General features: G+C 35.2%; 1 protein-coding gene across 3 annotated transcripts in view; it reads right to left on the bottom strand.

Moving 5' to 3' along the window:
• Positions 1–25,742, bottom strand: part of TUSC3 (tumor suppressor candidate 3) — a 264,735-nt gene that overhangs the window by 14,769 nt on the left and 224,224 nt on the right. For all 3 annotated transcript variants that reach the window (XM_032413516.1, XM_032413514.1, XM_032413515.1), the window contains one exon: positions 15,612–15,675. In XM_032413516.1, the coding sequence (XP_032269407.1) occupies positions 15,612–15,675 (64 nt within the window). The remainder of the gene's footprint in view (positions 1–15,611; positions 15,676–25,742) is intronic.

Here is a 25,742-nt window from a genome sequence, read left to right as displayed (position 1 = left end):
AATATTGATTAATAATTATAAAGTAATTGAGTCTTTCATGACCATATTATCCAACTTCGGGAAAACAATAAATACCTGACTTCTCCAGTTAGGCATTTATGCTTACAATAACCTCTCTCTATATGAATGGCTTTCAGTCTATTCTATTTAGCAATCCTTTATGGAACCCTTATTGGAGAAAACCAACCAGCCAACCTTGATGGGAAACCTGCTGCATACAAGAGAAAAGCCTCCATCAGCATTATGCAATACCAGCCCCTCCCACTCCCCATTCTCACACCAAGCCTAACATCCATATATACCATACACTACCAATGAACTTTTAGGGAACCATGATACATAGTTTGAGAACCATTGGAATTTGGGTAATTCTTGAGTTCCTTGAGTTTCAGTCATGTCTTGATGGCCTGAAAAGAGTAATGTAAGAGAACAAATATTTCATTTTACCAGTATGGTAGTCTGTGGACTTAAAGGATTCATTCTTAAAATGTTTTGGACAATCCACTGATAAAAATTCCTTTGAGCCTAGAGTCATAGGACTATGCTAATAATAAAGTGATGGGAAAAAAATTAAAAGTTCCTATCACTCAAACTGCTCATATGTAGGGAATTTCTATTGCTTAGTGGAGCTAAGCTACTGTGACTGTTTAGATCATTAATAAGGAGTTAAATTAGGTTTCCCTTTCATCTTTCTCTGGTTACATCTGTCCAAAATCCAGAAATAACAAAGTTAAAACCATCACATCAATAAATAGTACCTAATAAAAGTTTATTGGGAGTGTAATAACAGTTTTTAAACTAGGGGTCCCCAAATTCAAGGACTAATATAAAACTCAGGGACATGAAGTTACAGAATGGCTTATTTTTTTTCAAAGATTTTATTTATTTATTTGACAGAGAGAGAGACAGTGAGAGGGGGAACACAAGCAGGAGGTGTGGGAGTGGGAGAAGCAGGCTTCCCGCGGAGCAGGGAGCCCGATCCGGGGCTCGATCTCAGGACCCTGGTATCATGACCTGAGCCGAAGGCAGACGCTTAACGACTGAGCCACCCAGGCGCCCCCAGAATGGCTTATAAAGTAAAAATGAAGAAGTTGTTGACCTTTACAGTGATTGGTTATTACAGTGGGGGTTTCCACACAGGGGATTGGTTACAAGTGATAGATCTCTCATGCCATTTTTAGGAAGATGACTTCAGTTTCTTTTATGATTATCAGAGACATTTAAAAGAAATATCCCAAGTTAAGTTTCACTTATATTCATGAAAAGGGCTAGATTTAGTCTTGTTCATGTGGCTTAAATGATTTTGTCTGCTAAGGGAATTCTTAAGTCTGGTTTCTATTTTGTAAGTCACCTTAACACCCTTTATTATATTCAGGTACAAATTTGAATCTACACATTTAAATATACACATTTGATCTGAAAATTGACACAGGATTCCAGATTATTTTAACTCTAACAAAATACTTTTTGCAAATATTCAAAATATAAATGACATTTAAGATGATTTTATGTAGATACTATAAGTAAAATAAATATCACTCCAAATGCTTCTGAAATTCCACTAATAAAATCGTGGGGAAAATGGAACTTTCTATTCCTGGGGAATAAGTTTTACAAAATTAAATGCTTAACAATTTTAATAAAAGTATAGCCATATGTAAAAATATTTTTAGGATAAAATTTTATATATAAACACCCGTGTGCACATATATATGTGTGTGTTATAAACACACCTATTCACAGATACAATCTCAAGAAAAATATGCTTTATTAGGCAAAAGAATATTGGATATTAACTATGGTTACACAAGTATAACATATCTTTATTAAAAGATCTTCATACCATTTTTGACTACTTTTCCTCTGCAAATAGTTAAGTTACAATGTGAAAACTATGTGAATAACATGCTTCTTGTTGGAATTGTTTTTGAATTTCACGCAAATTCACTTTGTGACAGAATCATAGGATTTTCATAAGCATAATCACATTTTATTGCTCTATCTTACTGATGCACAATTGTTTCCAAATGTTTGCTATTATAAATATTCCTACAAGGTTATCTGTTTACATGTACATGTGCAATATTTTCTGTAAGATCTATACTTAGAGGCAGAGTTTTTTAGAGAGGGCATATGTGTATTATCAAATTTACTAAGGTACAGTCATATTGTATTTTTCTTATATTTCACCAATAGTTTTGCCAAACTATTGATTTTATCAAACTGATGAGTGACAATCTGTATTAAGATAATGAACTTTGATAAGTTCATTCCTCTTTTTGTTTAACCTTTTGTATATTGCTTTTTTTTTTTTTTTTATTATTGCCCATTTCTTTGTAAATCTTTTACCCATATTTGTATTTTTTTAATTTGTACGGTGCTTCCTTTTTCTGGATGCGAATTGATTCAAGTGTTGTATCTGGATTCTTCCTTTATGTGTTGTCTTATATATATGTATGTATGTGTTTAATACTAATAGCCAACATTTATTTACCCCAACTATGTGCAGGCAACTGAGCTAAGCTCTGTGCATGGATTTCTCTCAGTAAGCCCTCTAACAGTGCTGTGAGGTGGGTACTGTTTTAGTCTGACTTATAAATTGGGATAATGAAAATTAGAGATCAATAACTGGCACAAGGTGTTCAGTAGTGCTGGAGCCAGAATTCAAACCAGGGCTATCTGAGCCAGTGCCCATCTGCTCTTAACTACAATGCAAGAGAAGTCTCCTCTCCTTTTTTCTTTTTATGTATTAAAACCTTAGTATGTTTGACATAAGACATTGTGTAAATTTAAGGGGTACAACATATTAATTTGATATATATTGTAATTTGATTGCCATTGTAGTGATAATTATCACCTCTATCATTACATAATTATCCTTTTTTAAAGGTTGAAATAATTAAGTTCTAGACTCTTAACAAATTTGATTATAGTACAATATTGTTGTCTATATTCATTTCACTGTGCATTGATTCTCTATGGTTTATTTGCTACCCATTGTTAACTTTATACCCTTAACTGTCTTATCACCCTTCCTACCATCCTGTGGTAACCACCATTTTACTGTTTTGACAAGTTTGGCTTTTTAAAATTCTGCATATAAGTGATACCATACAGTAGTTGTCCTTTGACTGATCTCACTTAGCATAATGTGCTCAAATTCCATCCATATTGTTGCAAACAGCAAGACATCCTACTTTTTCATAGCTGAACAATATTTGTGCATCAGTTTTTTTTTAACCCTTCATTTATCAACAGACACTTAGGTTGTATCCATATCTGGCTCTTCTAAATAATGCTGCAGTAAACACAGAGGTGCATGTATGTATCTAAACTAGTGGTTTTGGACACATACCCAGAAGTGCAATTGCTGAATTATATGGTAGTTTTATTTTTAATTTTTGAGGAAACTCCCTACTGTTTCTCCATAGTGGCTGCACCAATTTACATTCCCATCAACAGAGCACAAGGATTCTCTTTTCTCTACAGCCTCACCAACATTTATTTCTTATCTTTTTGATAACAGGCTTAAATTATAACAGAGTGAGGTGATATCTCATGGTGGTGTTGATTTGCATTTCCCTGATGATTAGTGATGTTGAGCATCTTTTAATGTATCTGTTGGCATTTGCATGTCTTCTTTGGAAAAATGGCTATTTAGTTCCTCTGCCCATTTTTAAATCAGGTTGTGTTTTTGTAATTGAGTTGCATGAGTTCTTAATATATTTTGGATATTAACCCCTTATCTGATATATGGGGTTTGCAAAAATTTTCTTGCATTCTGTAGGTTGCTTTTTCATATTGTTGTTTCTTTGGCTTTGCAGAGCCTTTAAATCTGGTGTAGTCCCATTTTTTTCTATTGTTGTCATGTTTTTGGAGACATATCCAAAAAATCATTGCCATCAAGACCAGCGTCAATGAGCTTCTTCCCTATGTCTTCTCCTATGAGTTTTATAGTACCAGATCTTATGTTTAAGTCATTTGGGTTCACTTTTCTGAGTGGCACAAGATAGGGGTCCAATTTCATTCTTCTGCATGTGCTTATCCATTTTCTTAACACTATTTGTTGAAGAGACTGTATTTTCCCCACTGAGTGTTCTTGGATACCTTGTCAAATATTAGATTTTATATGCAGGAGTTTAATTTTGGGCTCTCTGTTCTATTCCCTTGGTCTCTGGGTCTGTTTTTTGTGCCAGTAAAATACTGCTTTAATTACTATAGATTTGAAGAATTGTTTGAAATCTAGAAGTGTGATACCTCTGGCTTTGTTCTTTTACCTCAGGATTATTTCTTCTATTTCTGTAAAGAATGCCTTTACATTTTGATGAGGATTGCATTGAATCTATAGATGGCTTTGGGAAGTACAGACATTTTAACAATATTGTTTGGATCCATGAATGTAGAATGTACTTCCATTTGTTTGTGTTCTGATTTCTTTCAGCAAAGTCTTGTGGTTTTGTTGTACAGATTTTTAATTTCCTTGTTTAAATTTGTTAAGGTTTTTTTTGATTTTGATGTTATTGTAAATGGGATGGTTTTATTTCTTTTCAGATGTTTCATCAGTAGTGTGAAGAAATGCAACTCATTTCTGCAAGTTGATTCTGTATCCTGCAACTTTACTGAAATTGTTGATTAGTTGCAACAGTTTTTTGGTTCAGAGTTTGGGATTCTCTCTATGATACTGATCTAGAAATATATAAGCTCATATCATCTGCAAGTAGCAACAATATTACTTCTTCTTTTCCAATTTAGATGCCTTCTATTTCTTTGTCTTGATTGCTCTAGGTAGGACGTCCAGTATAGTATTGAATGAGAGTGGTGAGAGTGGGCATCCTTGTCTTGTTCCTGATCTTAGAGGAAAAGCTCTCAATATTTTCCATTGAATACAATGTTAGCGGGGCGCCTGGGTGGCTCAATCGGTTAAGTGTCTGCCTTCAGCTCAGGTCATGATCTCAAGGTCCTGAGATCGAGCCCCATATAGGGCTCCCTGCTCAGCAGGAGTCTGTTTCTCCCTCTGCCTCTCCCTCCCCCTACTTTTGCTTCCTCTCTCTCTCGAATAAATAAAATCTTTTAAAAAAATACAATGTTAGCTATGGGTTACTTGTATATGGCTTTCATTATGCTGAGGTATGTTCTGATGTTCTGACATATCCAATCCATTAAGGATTTTTATCGTGAAAGGATGTTGTATTTTGTCAAATCTTTTTCTGCATCTATTGAGATGAACACATGATTTTTATCTTTCATTTTATTGATGTTATGTATTACATTTATTGATTTGCGTGTTGAACCATCCTTGAATTCTAGGGATAAGTCCCACTCGGTTATGGTGTATAATTCTTTTTAAGTGTTCTTGAATCTGGTTTACTGATAGTTTGTTGACAAATTTTTGTATTTGTAGTCATCAGGGATATTAGTCTATAGTTTTCTTTTGTTGTAGTGTCCTTATTTGGTTTTAGTATCAGTGTAATGCTGGCCTCATAGAATGAGTTTGAAAATGTTCCCTATTCCTCAATTTTTTGGCAGAATTGAGAAGGATTGGTGTTAATTCTTATTTAAGTGTTAGGTACAGTTCTCCAGTGAAGCCACTTGGTTCTGGGTTTTCTGTGTTGGGAGGTTTTTGATTACAGATACAATATTTTTACTCATATTTGATCTGTTCATATTTTCTATTTCTTCCTGATTCAGTGTTGGGAAATTATGTTTCTAGAAATGTATCCATTTCTTCTACATTATGTAATTTTTTGGCATATATTTATTCACAGAAGTCTGTTATGATCCTACATATTTCTGAAGTATCAGTTCTAATATCTCCACTTTCATTTCTGATTTTGAGTCTTTTTTTCTTGGGTTAGCTAAAGGTTTGTCAATTTTGTATCTTTACGAAGAATCCGCTCTTAGTTTCATTGGTCCATTCTATTGATTTTCTGGTCTTTATTTCATTTATTTCTACTTTGTACTTCCTTTCTTGTGTTAACTTTGGACTTAATTTGTGTTCTTTCTTTAGTTTTTTGAGGTATAAAGTTAGGTTGTTTACTTGAGATAATTTCTCAATATATGCATTTGTTGCTATAAACTTACCTCCCAGAACTGTTTTTGCTGTATCCCATTAGTTTGGTATGTTGTATTTCTATTTTCATTTTTTTGAAAATATTTTTAAATTTCCCTTTTGATTTCTTTTTGACCTACTTGCTGTTTAGAGATATGTTGTTTAGTTTCCACATATTTGTAGATTTCCTAGATTTCCTCTTATTGATTTATAGTTTCATACCATTGTGGTCAGAAAGGATAGTTGGTATAATTACAATCTTCTTAAATTTGCTAATATGTGCTGTGGGTCTTATGAAATCATTTATCCTGGGGAATGTTCCATGTGCACGTGACAAGAGAATGTGTTTTATGCTGTTGGATGGAATGTCCTATGTCCATTTGTTCTAAAGTATGGTCCAATTCTAACATTTTCTTGTTGATGATCTATCTGGATAGGCCTATATATTGCTGACACTGGGTTACTGAAATTCCCTACTCTTACTGCATTGTGTTCTATTTCTCTATTCAGATCTGCTAGTATTTGCTGAATATATTTTGCTGCTCTGATATGTTGGGTGCATATATATTTACATTTGTTATGTCTTCTTGATGTATTGACCACTTTATCATTATATAATGATTTACTTTGTCTCTTGCTAACATTTTTGGCTTGAAGTCCATTTTGCCCAATCTAAGTATGGCTAGTCCCACTTTCTTTTGTTCACACTTGCTTAGAATATCCTCTTCCATTTCTTTATATTGAGCCCACGTGTGTGGTTAGAGCTGAAATGTCTCCTACAGGCAGCATATATTTGGGTCTTGCTTTTTAAAAAAATCTGTTCAGCTAGTCTGTGCCTTCTGATTGGTGATTTCAATCCACTTACATTTAGCATGATTAGTGATATATAAGAACTTACTACTGCCATCTTATCTTTTGTCTTCTGGATGTTTGTATCTCCAATGTTTCTTTTTCCCCGTTTCTTTGTAAATTTGTGGTTTTCCATAGTAATTTGTTGTCTCCCCCCTAAGTCCTCCCCCATTTTTTTGTTTCCTGTCTCTAGATTTTTAACTTGTGGTTATCATGTGGCTTAGATAAAACATCTCAGATAAGTTGCTATCAGCGGAAAAAAAAAAAACAACTTTTCTTGATTCACCCATAAAAGTTCTACCCCTTAGTCCTCACCTTTTTATTTTTGATGTCACAAAATATCTCTTTTTATGCTGTGAATTCATTAAAAAATTGCAGTAGCTATGATTATTTTTAATATTCTTTCCTTTAATCTTTATATTAAGTGGTTAACATACTATTCTATTATAAAGTTACAGTTTTCTATCACCTTTATCAGAGTTTTGTGGACTTCCATTTTTTTCTGTGTCTCTAATTAGCAACTTTTTATTTCAACTTGAAAAACTCCTTTCAGCATTATTTATAAGACGGATCTGGTGGTGTTGAGCTTCTTCAGCCTTTATTTCTCATTCATATTTGAAGGACAATTTTATGAGATAAAGTATTCTTGACTGGTAATTTTAATCTTTCAATACTTTGAATAGGTTATTCTACTCTCTCCTGGCCTATAGAGTTTCTGCTGAGAAATCCATTGATAACTTAATGGGGGATAGCTTAATCCTTTCTAGGTTATTTTCCTTTTTTCCCTGGCTGCCTTTAAGATGATTTCTTTATAATTGATTTTCAACAGTTTCTTGGAGCTCTTTTTGCATTGAGATAATAAGATGTTCCCTTAACTTAGTAGACTTATATGTCTAGTTTCTTTCCCAGGTTTAGGAAGTTCTCAGCTATTACTACTTTAAATAAACTCTACCTCCTCCTTCTCTTCTCCTTCTGGTATACCAATTATGCTGATATTTGCTTGTCTGATAGAGTAATAACTCTTTAGGGTTTCTTAACTTTTTAAAAATATTAGTTCCCTCTTCTTCCAACTGAGTCATTTCTAAATTCCTATCCCCCAACTTGCTTATTCTTTCTTCCATCTGATGTGCCCTATTTTCTATGCTTTCTAATGTATTCTTTATCTCATTTATTAAGTTTCTCAGCTCCAGAATTTGTTTCATTTTTTTTTAATGTAAATCTCTTTGTAAAGAACTCCTTCTGTTCATTAATTTTATTCCCGAGTTCACTGAATTGCCGGAGTTTTCTTGTAGCTAATTAAATTTCTTCATTCTTACGAAAAAATTTTGAATTATCAGTTAGATTATAATATTCCATGCCTTGAAGTTTGGTTGTTGAATTATCCTTTTTGTGATACCATATTAGTATGATTTTTCACAGTCTCTAATGAAATGTGCCTCTGCTGTCCCATTTGAAGTAGCACCCACTTTCTTGTTTACTTTGTTACATGCAGTTCAACAGGCTGGCAATTAGAAAACTTTATCTTGTTTTCCAGAAGGTGGTGCTACAGCACAGGTTTTTGGGCTTTCTTATGAGAGATGGCTTTCACTGCTACCCTCAGGAGCAGGCCTGTAAAAAGAACTGTGTTTAAAAAAAAAAAACCAAAAAAACAAACAAACAAAAAAACTGGTGGCAGAGTCTGAGTAGGTATGGGCTTAGCACCTGGAGCTTTGGGGGTACCCTTGAGCCAGTAAGAGAATCCTCCAGGGGTAAAATCCCAGAGGTCCATGGGCTGACCTTCTGCTGAAATCCTGGAGCCTATTGCAGGAAACACTTTTAAGACCCTTTGATGTTCTTGTCTGCCTTTTTCCTTTTACTCTTCCTCCCCCCAGTCATAAGGTTCCCCCTCAGAGAGCTGGGTGTTGTTGGTTCCTGCAGCCTACACTGCCAGGCCATCTGTCCCTCACCACTTTGCTTTTCCACCTCTTCTGCCAGAGATGTAGTTGCCATTGCTTGCCACCCTCCAAGCCTAGCAGGTGGCAGTGTTGCCCTGGGGCAGAAGGGCAACTTGGTATGTTTTCCTCTTTTTTTCTCTGCCTCCTTGTCTCTGTTCTGTTCTGACTCTGCCAGTTTCTTCCATCAGGCTGGTGGGATCCCCAAAATACTCCATCTCCAGTTCGTGTAGCAGTTTTTCACTCTCCACATTACTTTTTCTGATGGCAGCAGGTGGGTATGGGGTAAGGCTCACAAACTCCTTTGGATCCAGCCCTCTCTGACATCCTATTCACTGACTATAGGGGATACAGAGGGGTGTCCTGCTGTATTGAGCAGAGGTACTTTTGTTTGGTTACAGATGTCCAATTACTTGTAAATCAAAAGGCAAAAGGAACAACTCATATTGTGATGATGTTGACCTCATTCTTTTTTTAAATTGCTTTGTTATGCAGAGTTATCATTTTAATGTGACAAATTATATATCTTTCCCTCTGAATTTTGTGGTTTCTTGCTTATGAAATTCCTACCCTTAAATCTTAAAAACATTCTCTTTCTTAGTATCTTTAAGTCAGGTAATGTCATTCTTCTGTTCAGAACAATTTAAAAGCTTTCCATGTCACTCTGAATAAACAAGACTTCAAAATGGCCTCTAGACCATACATGATTTGCACCCTGATCCATAGCCTATACTTGTCTGCTCTTGTTTGCTCTTATCTTGTCCTACTAGCTATTTTTCCAACAAAACTGGACTCTCTGCCTTGGCATCTTTGTACTTGATATTCCCCTGCTTAATGCTCTTCTCCCAAATATCCACATAACTCACTTCCCTTTTAGTTTCTGCTCAAATGACATCTTATCAGAAAAGCCTCCTCCAACCTCTCTACTTCTTTTTTCCTGTTTTTTCTCTGCAACATTGTTTTTGAAAGAAATTTCACATTCAATTTTTTTTAAGTTACTTTCTCCTGCCACTAGAATGTTAGCCCCCAAAAAGGAAATTTGTGTTCATCATCTCATTCATTGCCATACAGCTCTTTGACACAGATTTCCTCTTCTTCAGTTTCCAAATAAGGAAAATGAAGCAGAGAGGTCTGAATAATTTATGAAAAGCCACAAAACTAGTAAGTGACAGTTGCCAATCAAAAAAAAACATAAAAGAAATGAGGTAGGATGATATCGTAAGGTTAGATGAAAATGATAGAGGCAAAGGAACAAAATAGCTGGAAATGTAAGGATAGATAATAAAGTTAACAGCAAATATCTTGAGGTAATAAGGTTGTGGATTTTTGCTTTACTTACCACACCCTACAGAGCAGTAATTTGCCAAGTTTTTCTTTAAAGGCCTAGAAAGTACAGCTGACCTTGAAAATCACAAGTTTGAACTGCTGGGATCCACCTGTATGCAGATGTTTTTGTTACTGTAGTACGGTATTATAAATGTAGTTTCTCTATGATTTTCTTAATATTTTCTTTAGCTTTATTTGTAAGCATACAGTATATAATACATATCATATTACAAAATATGTATTGATTGCTATCAGTAAGACTTCCAGTTAACAGTAGGCTATTAATAAATTTTTGAGGAGTAAAAAGTATTATGTGGATTTCTAAATGTGTGTGGGGGAGGGGTCGGCACCCCGAACACTCACACTGTTCAAGGTTCAACTATAAATACTTAACGTCTGTGCAAGCTGTATGATGTATGGCTACGACTCAACTCTGCTGTTGTGGTGCAAAGGAATCATAGCCAGTGCAGAAATGGATAGGTGTGTCTATGTTCCAATAGAGCTTTATTTACCAAAATAGCAGACAGACTGGATTTGGCACTTACTGGTCCTAGTTTGTCAACTGTTGTTACAGAGGATCCAAGGCAGGGCCAAGGGCATATAAACTGTTGTATCTGAGAGGAAGTTACTTTTATTTACTTGAAAATAAATGCAAGAACTTAGTAAATACAGTGCATACAATCCCAAAGTAGGATTTAAAAAAACAAAGGAATGACTAGTTATATGGTTGTGTATAACTCCAAGGTAAAATACTCTATTCTAAAGCAGTAGGGTCAAGAAACAAGTGTGATCTTGTCTTCAGAATATTTCCTGCAAACTTGAGTTTTCTAGGCTTTACCAAAAAATAAGCGTGAACCTACTTTAAACTTGATAGTTGTAATTAAGATGTATGAATTAAAGTAAAATGGCTTTAAACTAGCCAATTTTCCCTCTCTTTTATTTAAAGATACCTTTTTAAATTAAGGCCTTTGAGTATTGAGAATTATTATTTAACTTATTTAACTTAAGTTCCAATATATCAATGAAAAAAAGTTTTGGTTAAAAAAGGGCCTACATAAGACTTATCATTTGGAAAAAAACCCCACATCTGTAATATAATTTTTAGGTGAAGTATTAATTTTTAGAAAGAGGTAAAAGCTAGATGATGATCTGTCAGACTTGATGTGTAGGGCTTCCTTCACTGAGTAGAGGGTTGAATGACTCAGCACAAATCTGAGAGTTTCGAGTTTCCATGTTTAACTCTGGAGTAACAGCTGATTTTCTGCCATTAAACTGTGAGTGTGGCCGTTTTGGCTGTGTCTTATTGAAGAGTCCCAACATTAGGATAAGAGATGGAACTATATAGTGGATGGACTATGTTTCTGAGACTTTTTCTATTGTTCTGAGTTTGCTAATGCCTATGTATACACACACACACACACATGCACACCCAGTCTACTTCATGTATTACTTTCACATTTGTATTGAATAATGTCACAGCAATATATACTTACTACTGTGCACACCTGAGTTTCTCTGCTGAATCTGTCAATCACCTTTTACTGATTAAAAAGCCAAAATATTGACATAATCCCACATAAAACAGAAGCTGCTATTTGTATAAATTATATATAGCACCCAGAGGCACTGAGCATCCTACTGAACGAGTAACAAATACATCTGCACTATATTATGATCTATTCTCAGTTGTACATAATGTTTACTGTTACTTCTAGGAAGAGAATGAGGAATGTCAATTTAAAGATAAATGAGAACAGATGTCAAAAATATGTTGACATATTATAGAAGACTTAGAGATCTAAATTTAAAATTATCTTCAGTTTGCATCCATCATTAATTTATATGTAGTATGTTTTTCCTTGGATATAACATACTAAAACATTTGCTCTCTATCACAGATTGAAAACAAATGCAAAGTAAAATAATATTCATTTATAATAAATGGAAAACAAATGTATTTCTCAGAGAAAAAGCAAATGTGGTTTTTATAAGTATATATATATAAATATTTTAAAATTATTGCTAGTGTACCCTTTGTCTTTTATATTAGCACTTCTACTTCCAAAAGATGTTTATCTCATGTCATCATCTTGAGACCCTAGAACTTAAAGGATGTGGCGATCTAAGGGACAGATCAGAGTTTTAAAAAAGTAAAAGCCAGTCCTAGAACTCATGTATCCTGTATCAATTGGCACATACAGACCACATCTTGGTGAATTCAGATAAGGTTCAAATTTCTTAGCAAGGTATGGGAAGATTTTCATTATCCATCCAAAGTAACCTTTCATCAATTTTCTCTTAAGCATTTGTGAATATTCTCTCTCATTTTATGTTTTTGTACCTGCCGGACCTTCTACTAGAATATTATCATTCATTCTCTGTCTGGGAAACTCCTTTTTCCACTGTATCAAAACCAGCTGAAAAGTCAGTACAAGTTCTCTAGGCAGTGAGTTGCTCCTTCTTTTGTGCTTCCAAGCACTCGTTATAACATTTGTCACACTAAATTATAATTATTTTTCTATCAGTCCACCTTCTTGTAAACAGCAAATATCTTACATTCGCATCAGGTATTGAAACATAACTGAATGAAAAATAAGTAACAACAAATTTTTACTGGGAAAAATAAAAGGATTATATAAGCTATTCTTAGTTCACATATTCCATATTAAAATGTCGTGATATTTCTTACTCCTTTTTTATATAGTTTTCTCTAGTGAACTACTTAGGACTGTTTTTCTTTTTTTTTTTTTTTCTTTTTCCCTAAACAAGGTACTGAGAAAATAAAACACTACTAATAGGGAGAAAAATCTTATTTTTAGTAAATATGAATCTATAACCTATGACATCAAATGACTCCATCTGTTCTTAGGTTTTTTTCAACAAAATTTTGCATACAGCAATTGCACCGAATGATTTGGCTTACTAAATCAGAAGGAGAAAAGCAAAAAGCAGGCATATTGTCTCCAGATAAACAAAAAGTGACCATCTGGAATTTACTTTTTTTTTTTTTTTGTATAAAGGAAAAAATACACATGCAAATTATAAAAAAAAATACATGGTAAGTTTAAAAAGTATCAGTAGAGTCTGCCAAGTGAAAGTAAAATCAGAAATTATTACTTTGGCTACTTTTTAACTTTCACCAATTTTAAAGAGTCCACCATTTTAAAAGACATTTTCTCTTTTTCAGTTATCTGTACAACAAACAAACCAGGAGAATAAAGCAACAAGTAACTATTGGTAGCATAAAGAGAATAAGTACTATTAAATCTGTTATTTATTACTGTTAAAAATCTACATGGAAGACTTCATATTGCCTGTGAAATTTCTTTGCATCCTAAATCTCAGCCTGATGTCAATGAGCCATGAAATGAAACCCTGGAGAATTCCTGCCATACAATGATGGTCTCAACATAGCTTTTTGCTAGGTACTCCTGATGTGTTTCATAGACTAGCTGCTTTGAATAAAGTATACTGCTAAAATGCCATATCATAGATTGAAATAGGATAGAAAAGAAAACAAAAGCCTACAATATATAAATAAGAGCTAAAATGTTACCTGTAAATAGTATGTTTCCTAACAATATGCTTCAACACAAATGTATTTTGCCTCATAAGTACATTTATATAATGGAGAGATAAGTAAAGAGTAAAGATGGTCTTCCTTTATTTTCCAATGAGGAGGAGATGATCCAATACACAGATTTGGAAATATTTCATTTTCTCACCCAAGGCACCTCTGATGTGCATAAAGTATGAATCTCTTACCGTATTAAAGTTAGAAAAGAGAAAGCTGGCACATACTGATCAAGATCACAAAACTTGAGAATGTTAATTCAAATACTGATATTTCTGATTTTAATCTATGAGACACACTACAGCAAAAACATACTCATACTAGTAGCTTCTTAATAAAGCACACAGGTAACTGCAAGCCAGAAATGGGCTGAAGATATGCACAATTCCACATATGCACACAAGTATGTGTAAAGGGTGGAAGAAATACAAATGTAGAACTGATGAGAAAATAAAAGGGGGAAAAAAACCCAAAACAGCCTGTAGTGAGTACTCGATGCTTTTTGTGTGCTATCTCATTTACTTCACACGGAAATGCCATGTGGTTACTTGGCTAATCCTGATTTTATAAATGAGGAAGTCTGTGAGCTTCTTGAGAATTCAAAGTGCTTTAAGCACTCCTACCCCTTTCCTCCACTACAATTAATAGAAGACTCAGTATATACCAACAGCTGACACACTGTCCAGAACATATTATGCAAATAAAATGGATTACTTAAAAAGCTGAAGGTAGAAAATACATACTTGGTGGTGAATTAAAAAATGCACTGTTATAAGGTAGAGAAATACAAAAACCTTAATGATATTAAAGAGAGTTGTTTCCTTCCAGATTAAAAGTAAAAACTTCAAGATGGCATGACTGACATTTATTCATGAAATCCTGTACCACAGACCATAATAACATATATAAAACTTAACCAATAGACCATGAAAAAGAAAAGTGAATTCTAATCCTAGTTCTTCCTTCAACTTAAAGCAAGTCAATTAAATTTTGTGGGTTTTAGTTTTCCCACCTATAAAATGAGTTTTGGACCTAGATGAGTTCTAAGATTCCTTAAAGATTTAAATAGCTCTGATTACATAAAATACTGAAAATTTGGGCTAGATTACTTCAGTTGAATATGAATCTTAGTAACCAGGAAAGTAATCAAATTTTATAAACAATTCTATAGGCACACTTTAAATCCTGATGATGACTTAATATGTTCAACATTATAAATTTAACCTTCGAATATTTCTCAAGACACACAAACCTTAGTGCCCCCCCAAGATACAGTTCTTTACCCAAAGAGTAACTTTATTTCATTCTAAGAGTATTCAGAGATTGGTTTTAATTAGACACTTTAACCTTACCTCTCTCCTATTCTATCCTGTCTTCTTTGCCCTTCTACCACCAAACATAAATTGTACTCAGTTATCTGATTCATAACATTTAGTCTGGTATGTTCCAAAAAGCATGTCTAACCATCTTAAATCTCCCTCTTCTGACTTACAGTACTGTTTAAGGGAACCAGTAGTAAGCTAGTATTCTAAATTCTGCTTTTTATATTTTAGGACACTTTTTTCTCCCTGTTAGGATCTAATAGGGTAAAACCACACAAAACTCCATGAAAAGACGTTAGCCAAAGATAACCCAATGCAGAGCAAAAGCTATACTTTGCAATTCAACAGTCAGTAAAAAAAGAGAAAATTATAGGCTGTTAATCACTCAGAATAAAAACAAAATTAAATATGAAATAATTAGCATAGGAACTAGAAAGTAACATAGTAAAGTTTAAAATTTAATATCTTTTTTAAATCTTGATAATTATTGTCATAAAAAAAGTCAATTTGATAGCATGCAACTTCTGTCCTTTTCAATCCATCAGTATTTTTAAGGATACTTAGTACCAGAATAATGTGTGACTCTGCCACGAACTGAGCTTGGCTGCTTCCGTGAATGTAGCTCTATAAAACAAGACAAAGAAGCAAAAATCACAATCTAGAGAAAAACAGATCAAAAAGTAAGTTGGTTTTTTTTTTTTTTTTTTGGTATTTTTAATTTTATACCATGAAGGGAAATAATAGAAAAAATCTGAACTATTTATAATTCTTTTGAATAAAATAATTAATTAGAAATAACAAATGAATATGTTGGTTGATATTACTGTAATTTGTAGAAAGCAAGTTAATATCAAAAGGAAATTTAATATAACTTGTTAAAAGGTTTACCACAAACACAAGCATACAATGTAATGATTATTCCACAGTTACTATAAGATGTAAGATACAAATTAGAGCAACTAAGTTTATCTTTAAGGAAAAAAATGACCTATCAAATATTAAATTGCTCTTTTCCACATTATCAGAATTTTAAAATAAGATACCTTTATAAATTTATTCATTCCATTAGAGCATTTAAATTGCCCTTTTTTTAAAAAAAAGTTGTTTTACCACACTAAGAAATGTACAGTTTTCCACACCTAGTAAGAACTATTAATAGCTGATGCCAATCAATTACAGAAAATATGACACAAATCTCAATCTAGGATATTTTACTGCTTAAAAAACTGACTCCCATTATTTCTGCTGTTAACTTCTTACGAAAATTAACTGCAATGCAGTTGCTTTAAATACAAATCCTTTTCTAGGTTATCTGATTATCAAAAAAAAAAAGTTTGGAGAAAAAAATATCTATGGTATAAATCAATGTCCTCAAATTTTTTACCACATTTGAAGCATAGTCATCATTTGAGAGGTTGTTTTTATTTTTGACAATAAATACGGATGAAAGCATACCTGAAGTATGCTCTTACGAAGGGTAACTAGGAATCAGAAAATTATTCCTTCTTGGCCTTAATACTGGACATGTCGCCAAATTTCTCAGAAACTCAATATCCGTTCATCTATAAAATCGGGAACTGAATTAGATGATTTCTGTGATCTTTTTGAAGTATATAAAGTCTTACATGTTTTTTCATAAATTGTGTCTTGGTATTTTCATTAAAGGCTGTTTTTTCTACTCTGACCTAAATGGTCTTTGTTTCTATCTCTAATATCAGTAATTCATAGGGCTGCTGCCTTATCCAAAGATATGTTTAGGTATGTTCTTTAAGCCCAGCTTCAAGCAAACTGACTAAAAGAGACTTGGTAGTCTAATAGTTTTCACTAACATACTCCACTTGAAAGTCTAAAACTTAAAGTGGTCCAAACCAAAGTTTTGATTCTATCCCAGAATTGGCAACATAATTTTTCCAGTTGTTTAAACCAAAACCTTGGAATCATCTTAGTCTATTCTTCTCTCCTCCCTCCTCTCTTCTTCTATCTCTAATCATTCAGAAAATACCACTGACTCTACTTTAAAAATCCATTCCAAATTCAACCAGTTGTAACTATTTCCAGGAAGCACTGGCAAAAGTGCCCACGGGGGGTGCCTGGGTGACTCAGTTAAGTGTCCAACTCTTGATTTCAGCTCAGGTCATGATCTCAGGGTTGTGTGATTGTGCCCCAGGCTCAATGCTCAGCGGGGAGTCTGTTTCTTTCTCTCTCTCTCCCTCTGCCCTTCCCCTGGCTCACACTCTCCCTCTAAAATAAATCTTAAAAAAAACAAAACAAAACAAAAACCCAAGTGCTCAAGGATCAAGGTCAAGACTTACTGTCTGGTCTAAGCAGTCACCATCTCTTGCCTAGATTATTGCAATATCCTCCTTTCTTCTCCCTGCCTCTGCCCTAAAGTCTATTTGCCAGCCACATTAATCCTGCTAAAACTAATGAGAAACTATCATTACCCTACTCAGAATCCTTCAATTCTTGAATGTGTGAGAAAAATATTATATGATATAATCTGTTATCTGCTTCTAATCACAATTCCAAAGAATCTACATATCTCCAATTAAAAAATAGTTAAGACTAAAAAAAAATCTAAAGTTGGTTCTTAGAGACTTACTTCACTATATCCGATCTAGAATACTCGTGGGCTTACTTCTTGTTATACATGAGGCAGTAAAGAGTAAAGGCTTGGAGAAAGTCCTGAATCTGCTACTTGCTAGCTGTGTTATCCTGAACAAATTACTTAACCTCATATCTTTCATAGGACTAGGAAGATATTCCTCAAAATACTGCCCTGAAAATTAAGTAAGATAATGTCATGGTAAGTAATTAGCACAGCATCTGGCTTTCTTTGTAGTACATAGTCAAAAATAATCAAGGACAAATCATCTTAGTCTCTATTCTAAACTATTTGTATCTTTCAAACATTAGACAAACATGCTTAAATACCATTCAGAAATTATTTTATTTACACAGGTGAATTTAGTTTGTTGAACTGATATTTTAAAAAGATGATAGGAACCTGTACTAAAATTTGACTTTTATCCATCTCTTTAGTCATTGAAATCACTTTAAGACCACATACCCTGAAAGATTTCAGGATTTAATAAAGTAGAATTCATCTGATAAATTTTTACTGAGCAATTTTTATTACCAGGTATTAATTTAGGCAATGGGGAGCCAGCATAACAAAACAGAAAACAACCAAGCCCCCCCGCAAAACTATGTTTTCATGACTCACACATTCAAACTGTGAGAACACTATTTGTCTACCAAAGTAAACAGAAAGATTATTGGCACACAATAAAAGCCATAAGAGCAAACACAAGAATACTAACACAAATAATAAAGAAATATATAAGCACAAACATTCCAGAGGCTTGGGCGTTGACCTTAGAAATAGTTATCTTTAATTTATGGGGCCACCCAAAGCAATGACTTAATCCAATTAAAATGAACTAATGCTTGATTTTTAAGTTGGTCTTAAAATATTGTATTTAATGCACAACTTTCAAAATCCTTTGAAAAAAATAACAACTAATAAATTCCTTTGTAGCTTTAGCATGATTAACATCTTTTCCCTTTCTTATTTTTACCAATTCTGATAAGTATTAGTAACTAATGGTAATTTCATCCTAAGTATATACACACAACACATTTACAGAATGATGAATGGGCAAGAAGGAAATCTGCATGGTCTCAGATACTGGATACATATCTATTTTTTTTCCATGGAGATAAAATGTTTTAACAAACCATAAAAATATTCTTCTCTTGACCAGTCCATCGAACACTTATTTATAGAGCATATAAATCAAAATCAAATGAAAGACTGGCTCATAAAATTTTTTTTATCAGAAAGTTCCTTATCATGATACCACCTAAAGGCCAATTTTATTAAGAAGAAAAATTAGAGGATTTGAATTTTGAATAGCATAATATAAATAAATGATATATATGAATAACACTTTTAATTTCAAGTAACATACTTGAAAATAAAAAATAGTTATGTTTTGTTTAATACAATGGTTCTAATACCTCTTTTAGAAGAGTATCAGAAAAGGAAATAGAAATTAAGCTAAATATAGTATAGGTCAGTAGAAAAAAGGAACCTCATTCCATTTAACTTAATCCTAAATTCTTGGGAAAATGATATCTGTCATTCTGCTCTGCTTTTTCAATATTGTTTTAAAATTGTGTTGGTACTGAGTAATCAGTAAGGGGTCCTTTTATACACTTAAATATTCTGAAAATAACTGGCTCGTGTGGACCAACAGTTTGTTGTCTGAGAAGGAAGTTATTGTAATGAAAAGTACACTGAACTTAGAGTCAGGAGTCTTGGTTTCTAGTGCTGATAAACTCCATTCAATTTAAGAAACTAGTTGTTAAGCTCAGTCAATTCCATCATTTGGGTCTCAGTTTCCTAATCTGAAAAAGAAAGAAACTGAAATTGATTATATCAAGAAAACAGGATAGTATGGTAGTTTATAAAATACATTTCAATCCAAATGCCTGAGTTGGAATTCCTATCCTGGACCTGCCACAAGTGTGACCTTGAGCAAAATTATTCTAAGCCTCAAATTGTTCAAAACAAAATGTGTTTTAAGTTGAAAAAAACAAAATGTGAGAAGTGAATTAGCTAATACATGTGAAATACTTAGTATCAGGCCTAAAACCCAGTATGCCGTTGATAAGTTATCATTATTATTACCATTAGTTGCCTAAAATTCAAGTGAATTTCAACATTTTACTTAGGTATGTGACTCACAGATGAACATAATGGCTATTGATTTTATGTCTATTGGTGGTCAATTAACAGTAGAATATGTCTGGGTTAAGTTCTCCCTGTCAGTGAATAATTATTTTTTAAACTTCCAAGCTGATATTAAAATTACCTGTCTTGGAGCAAAAGCAAGATCTAAACAACCAACTTCTTTGATGAACCTGAACACAGACTGTTGTAGTTAAATGGGCTTTGGAGCAAAACCAAATATTAACATAAGCAGAATATAAAAAGTTGTTCACTCATCTATATAAGCCAAGAAATAACTTTTTTGAAGACACTAATGCATAGGATTCAAATTAGTTGTTTCTCTCTTATTCATTGATAAGATATATATTCGTATCTATCTGTTTTGGCATAAGTGTCTTGTTGGGGAAAAAAACAAAAGTGTACTTAAACCAATCCCAGAGAGATATAAGTGGTTTTGAATTTTGATCATTTTAAAAAATGTAATTTATTTTAAAAGAACATTAATAACACCAAGAAAATGGCAAATGCTTGAAATGAAGATTGGATATTGTTGGGTGTTAACCCAAATGGCAATCTGTCTCAGTTCAAGGTCAAATCCACAAAAGTGCTTTTGGTCCCATCTTTCATTTTAAAATACATGATTGCATAATGAACCAAGAACTTGTCAACTGCTAGAAGAAACACTGCTGGGATTATCTTTTAGCAACTACGTGAATTTTTTCTAATTTTTTCACGTATTTTGACTCAAATGACATGTAAATTTCCTTTCTGTCCACTTCCTTTCCCCCTTTTTGTACATATTGCAAAAAATTACTTATGTGAATCCTTTTAGACTTTTTCAGTCCCTTACTCCTAGTACAAGGACAACAGACACATAAAATTTAAGATAATCTTTTAAGTGATAGACTCTCAATTGTCTAGTGTATGATTCTTACTCTTTGCAAAAGAAATACTGCATTAGTAAGAAAAGGAAACACAGTTTATTATCAACATAAAATAAGTAGAATGAAAATACTGTATTTTCTTTGACAGCACTTCCAAGAAGTCAAAAGAACTGCCTCACTAGGAGGAGGCGAAAGATGGCGGAGGAGTAGGGGACCCTATTTCAACTGGTCCCCGGAATTGAGCTGGATAACTACCAGACCACTCTGAGCACCCACGAAACCAGCCTGAGATGTAAGAAGATCTAGATCTCTACAAACAGAATATCGCAGGCGGTTGGTTTTGAGGTACGAAGCGGAGAGCCGTGATCCTGCGGGCAGATATCGGAGGATAAAGGGCAGCGGGAGGGTGCCTGGACGTGGGGATCCTACACCGCCGGTGAGCAACAGCCTCGCGCGCTGCGGACGGGCACAGACTCACAGACAGGGTAGCGGCGGGAAAGGACTTTAGGGCAGCTCCCGGGGTGGAAAACCAAACCGGCAGGGTCGCGCGCACGCGAACTGCAGCCCCCCTGGATAGAAACTGGAGCGACGGTCGCGCGCACGCAAACTGCAGCCTCCGAGACAGAAACCCAGTGCCCCGGGGTCGTGCCGGTAAACTGCAACCCCCGGGGGTGGAAACCCCAAGCGGCGGAGTCGCCCGCCTGAATTGGGAGCGGCTGACGGTTTTAGAAGCACAAAGGGCAGAGACGGGCCCCGACCTGGAGGCAGGACTGGGAGCACTGTGGAGAGGCGCACAACCCAGGCCGCTGCAGTTTATAGCAGCAGGGACAGAAACGGAGATGGTGTGGCCTGGAGAGCTCACTGAAGAACAGACTGAGGTCTCTCTGCTCTGAGACAGAGGGTTGGAAACGGTCTCTTCTGCTCTGACTCGTGGAAGAGACGCGGAAAGCCGCCAGGGAAAGGCACCAGAGAACAAAAGCCCCAAAGACTGATTCCCACTGAGCCCATCCCCCGCCACAGGGGCGCAGAGCAACTCCGCCCAAACAGGGTTGCATGAGCAACAGCGCGGCAGGCCCCTCCCGCAGAAGACAGGCTGGGAAAACAAGAGGCCAGCAACCCTAAGGTCCCAAGAAAACAGGTGCATCTTGCTTGGGTTCTGGTCAATAATTTGGACTCTATACATTCCCTCAAACACCCATCAACAGAATGACTAGAAGGAGGAGCCCCCCCAAAACAGAAAAGACTCAGAGATTATGACTTATGCTGCAGATTTACAAATGGATGCAGACATAACCAAGATGTCAGAGATGGAATTCAGGCTAGCAATTGTGAAGACAATGGCTAGAATGGAGAAATCAATTAATGGCAACATAGAGTCTCTAAGGGCAGAAATAAAAGGGGAATTGGCAGAACTTAAAAATGCTATCAATGAGATCCAATCCAATCTAGATAATCTAACAGCTAGGGTAACTGAGACAGAAGAGAGAATAAGCGATCTGGAAGACAGTATAATAGATAAAAAGGGAAAAGAGGAGGCCAGGGAAAAACAACTCAGAATCCATGAAAATAGAATCAGAGAAATAAGTGACACCATGAGGCGTTCCAATGTCAGAATAATTGGAATCCTGGAGGGAGTGGAGAGAGAAAGAGGGCTAGAAGATGTATTTGAGCAAATCGTAGCTCAGAACTTCCCTAATCTGGGGAATGAAACAAACATTCGAGTTCTAGAGGCAGAGAGGACCCCTCCTAAGATCAAGGAAAACAGGCCAACACCCCGACATGTAATGGTAAAACTTGCAAATCTTAGAACCAAGGAAACCATCTTAAGGGCAGTTAGGGGGAAGGGATTCCTTACGTACAGAGGGAAGAACATCAGAATAATGTCAGACCTATCCACAGAGACCTGGCAAGCCAGAAAGGCCTGGCAAGACATATTCAGGGTACTAAATGAGAAGAACATGCAGCCAAGAATACTTTATCCGGCAAGGCTTTCATTTAGAATGGATGGAGAGATGCAGAGCTTCCACGACCGGCAGAAGTTGAAAGAATATGTGACCACTAAGCCGGCCCTGCAAGAAATATTAAGGGGGGGTTCTCTAAAAGGAGAAAGACCCCAAGAGTGATCTACAACAGAAATTTACAGGGACAATCTATAAAAACAAGGTCTTCACAGGCAACATGATGACAATTAATTCATATCTTTCAATAATCACTCTCAACGTGAATGGCCTAAATGCTCCCATAAAATGGCACAGGGCTGCAGATTGGATAAAAAGATAGGACCCATCCATATGCTGTCTACAAGAGACTCATTTTGAACCTAAAGATACATCCAGACTGAAAGTGAAGGGATGGAGATCTATCTTCCATGCCAGCGGACCTCAAAACAAAGCTGGGTAGCAATTCTTATATCAGACAAATTAGATTTTAAACTAAAGTCTGTAATAAGATACACAGAAGGACACTATATCATTCTTAAAGGGTCTATCCAATAAGAAGATCTAACAATTGTAAATATCTATGCCCCCAACATGGGAGCAGCCATATATATAAGCCAACTGTTAACCAAAATAAAGAGTCATATTGATAACAATATGTTAATTGTAGGAGACCTCAATACTCCACTCTCAGCAATGGACAGATCATCTAAGCAGAAAATCAACAAGGAAACAAGAGCTTTGAATGATACATTGAGCCAGATGGACCTCATAGATATTTACAGCACATTCCACCCTAAAACAACAGAATACTCATTCTTCTGGAGCGCACATGGAACTTTCTCCAGAATAGACCATATACTGGGTCACAAATCAGGTCTCAACCGATAACAAAAGATTGAGATTATTCCCTGCATATTCTCAGACCACAATGCTCTAAAACTGGAACTCAATCCCAAGAAAAAATTTGGCAGAAATTCAAACACTTGGAAGCTAAAGACCACTCTGCTCAAGAATGTTTGGGTCAACCAAGAAATCAAAGAAGAACTTAAACAATTCATGGAAATCAATGAGAACGAAAACACATCGGTCCAAAACCTATGGGATACTGCAAAGGCAGTCCTAAGGGGGAAATACATAGCCATCCAAGCCTCACTCAAAAAAATAGAAAAATCCCAAATTCACCAACTAACTCTACACCTTAAAGAACTAGAGAAAAAGCAACAAATGACGCCTAAGCCACGCATTAGAAGAGAAATAATTAATATTAGAGCATTAATCAATGAATTAGAAACCAGAAACACAGTAGATCAGATCAATGAAACTAGAAGTTGGTTCTTTGAAAGAATTAGTAAGATTGATAAACCACTGGCCAGACATATCCTAAAGAAGAGAGAAAGGACCCAAATTAATAAAATTATGAATGAAAGGGGAGAGATCACGACTAACACCAAGGAAATAGAAATAATTATTAGAAATTATTATCAACAACTATATGCCAATAAACTGAGCAATCTGGATGAAATGGAGGCCTTCCTGGAAACCTATAAGCTGCCAAGACTGAAACAGGAAGAAACTGACAACCTGAATAGGCCAATAACCAGTAATGAGATTGAAGCAGTGATCAAAATCCTCCCAAAAAACAAGAGTCCAGGGCCTGATGGATTCCCTGGGGAATTCTACCAAACATTCAAAGAAGAAATAATACCTATTCTACTGAAGCTGTTTCAAAAAATAGAAACAGAAGGAAAACTTCCAAACTCATTCTATGAGGCCAGCATTACCTTAATCCCCAAACCAGGCAAAGACCCCATCGAAAAGGAGAATTTCAGACCGATATCCCTGATGAATATGGATTCCAAAATCCTCAACAAAATCCTAGCTAATAGGATCCAACAATACATTAAAAGGATCATCCACCACGACCAAGTGGGATTTATCCCCGGGATGCAAGGGTGGTTCAACATTCGCAAATCAATGTGATAGAACACATTAATAAGAGGAGGGAGAAGAACCATATGGTCCTCTCAATTGATGCAGAAAAAGCATTTGACAAAATACAACATCCTTTCCTGATTAAAACTCTCCAGAGTATAGGGATAGAGGGAACATTCCTCAAGCTCATAAAATCCATCTATGAAAAACCCACAGCGAATATCATCCTCAATGGGGAAAAGCTGAGAGCCTTTCCCTTAAGATCAGGAACACGTCAAGGGTGCCCACTCTCACCACTATTGTTCAACATAGTACTAGAAGTCCTAGCAACAGCAATCAGACAACAAAAAGAAATAAAAGGTATTCAAATTGGCAAAGAAGTCAAACTCTCTCTTTTCACAGATGACATGATACTTTATGTGGAAAACCCAAAAGACTCCACCCCCAAATTACTAGAACTCATCCAGCAATTCAGTAATGTGGCAGGATACAAAATCAATGCACAGAAATCAGTTCCTTTCTTATACACTAACAACGCAACTGTAGAAAGAGAAATTAAAGAAACGATTCCATTTACAATAGCACCAAAAACCATAAGATACCTCGGAATAAACCTAACCAAAGAGGTGAAGGATCTATACTCTAGGAACTACAAAACACTCATGAAAGAAATTGAAGAAGACACAAAAAGATGGAAAAATATTCCATGCTCATGGATCAGAAGAATAAACATTGTTAAAATGTCTATGCTACCCAGAGCAATCTATGCCTTCAATGCCATCCGGATCAAAATTCCAATGACATTTTTCAAAATGCTGAAACAAACAATCCTAAAATTTGTATGGAATCAGAAAAGACCCCGGATCGCCAAGGAGATGTTGAAAAAGAAAAACAAAGCTGGGGGCATCACGTTGCCGGATTTCAAGCTATATTACAAATCAGTGATCAACCAAGACAGCATGGTACTGGCACAAAAACAGACATACAGACCAATGGAAAAGAATAGAGAACCCAGATATGGACCCTCAACTCTATGGTCAAATAATCTTCGACAAAGCAGGAAAAAACATGCAATGGAAAAGAGACAGTCTCTTCAATAAATGGTGCTGGGAAAATTGGACAGCCACATGCAGAAGAATGAAACTCGACCATTCTCTAACACCACTCACAAAGATAAACTCAAAGTGGATGAAAGAC

Source organism: Phoca vitulina, unplaced genomic scaffold (genome assembly GCF_004348235.1).
Source record: "Phoca vitulina isolate PV1807 unplaced genomic scaffold, GSC_HSeal_1.0 scaffold15, whole genome shotgun sequence".
Classification (NCBI taxonomy): domain Eukaryota; kingdom Metazoa; phylum Chordata; class Mammalia; order Carnivora; family Phocidae; genus Phoca; species Phoca vitulina.
The sequence above is the reverse complement of the archived record's forward strand: the minus strand, read 5'-3'. Positions and strand labels throughout refer to the sequence as shown.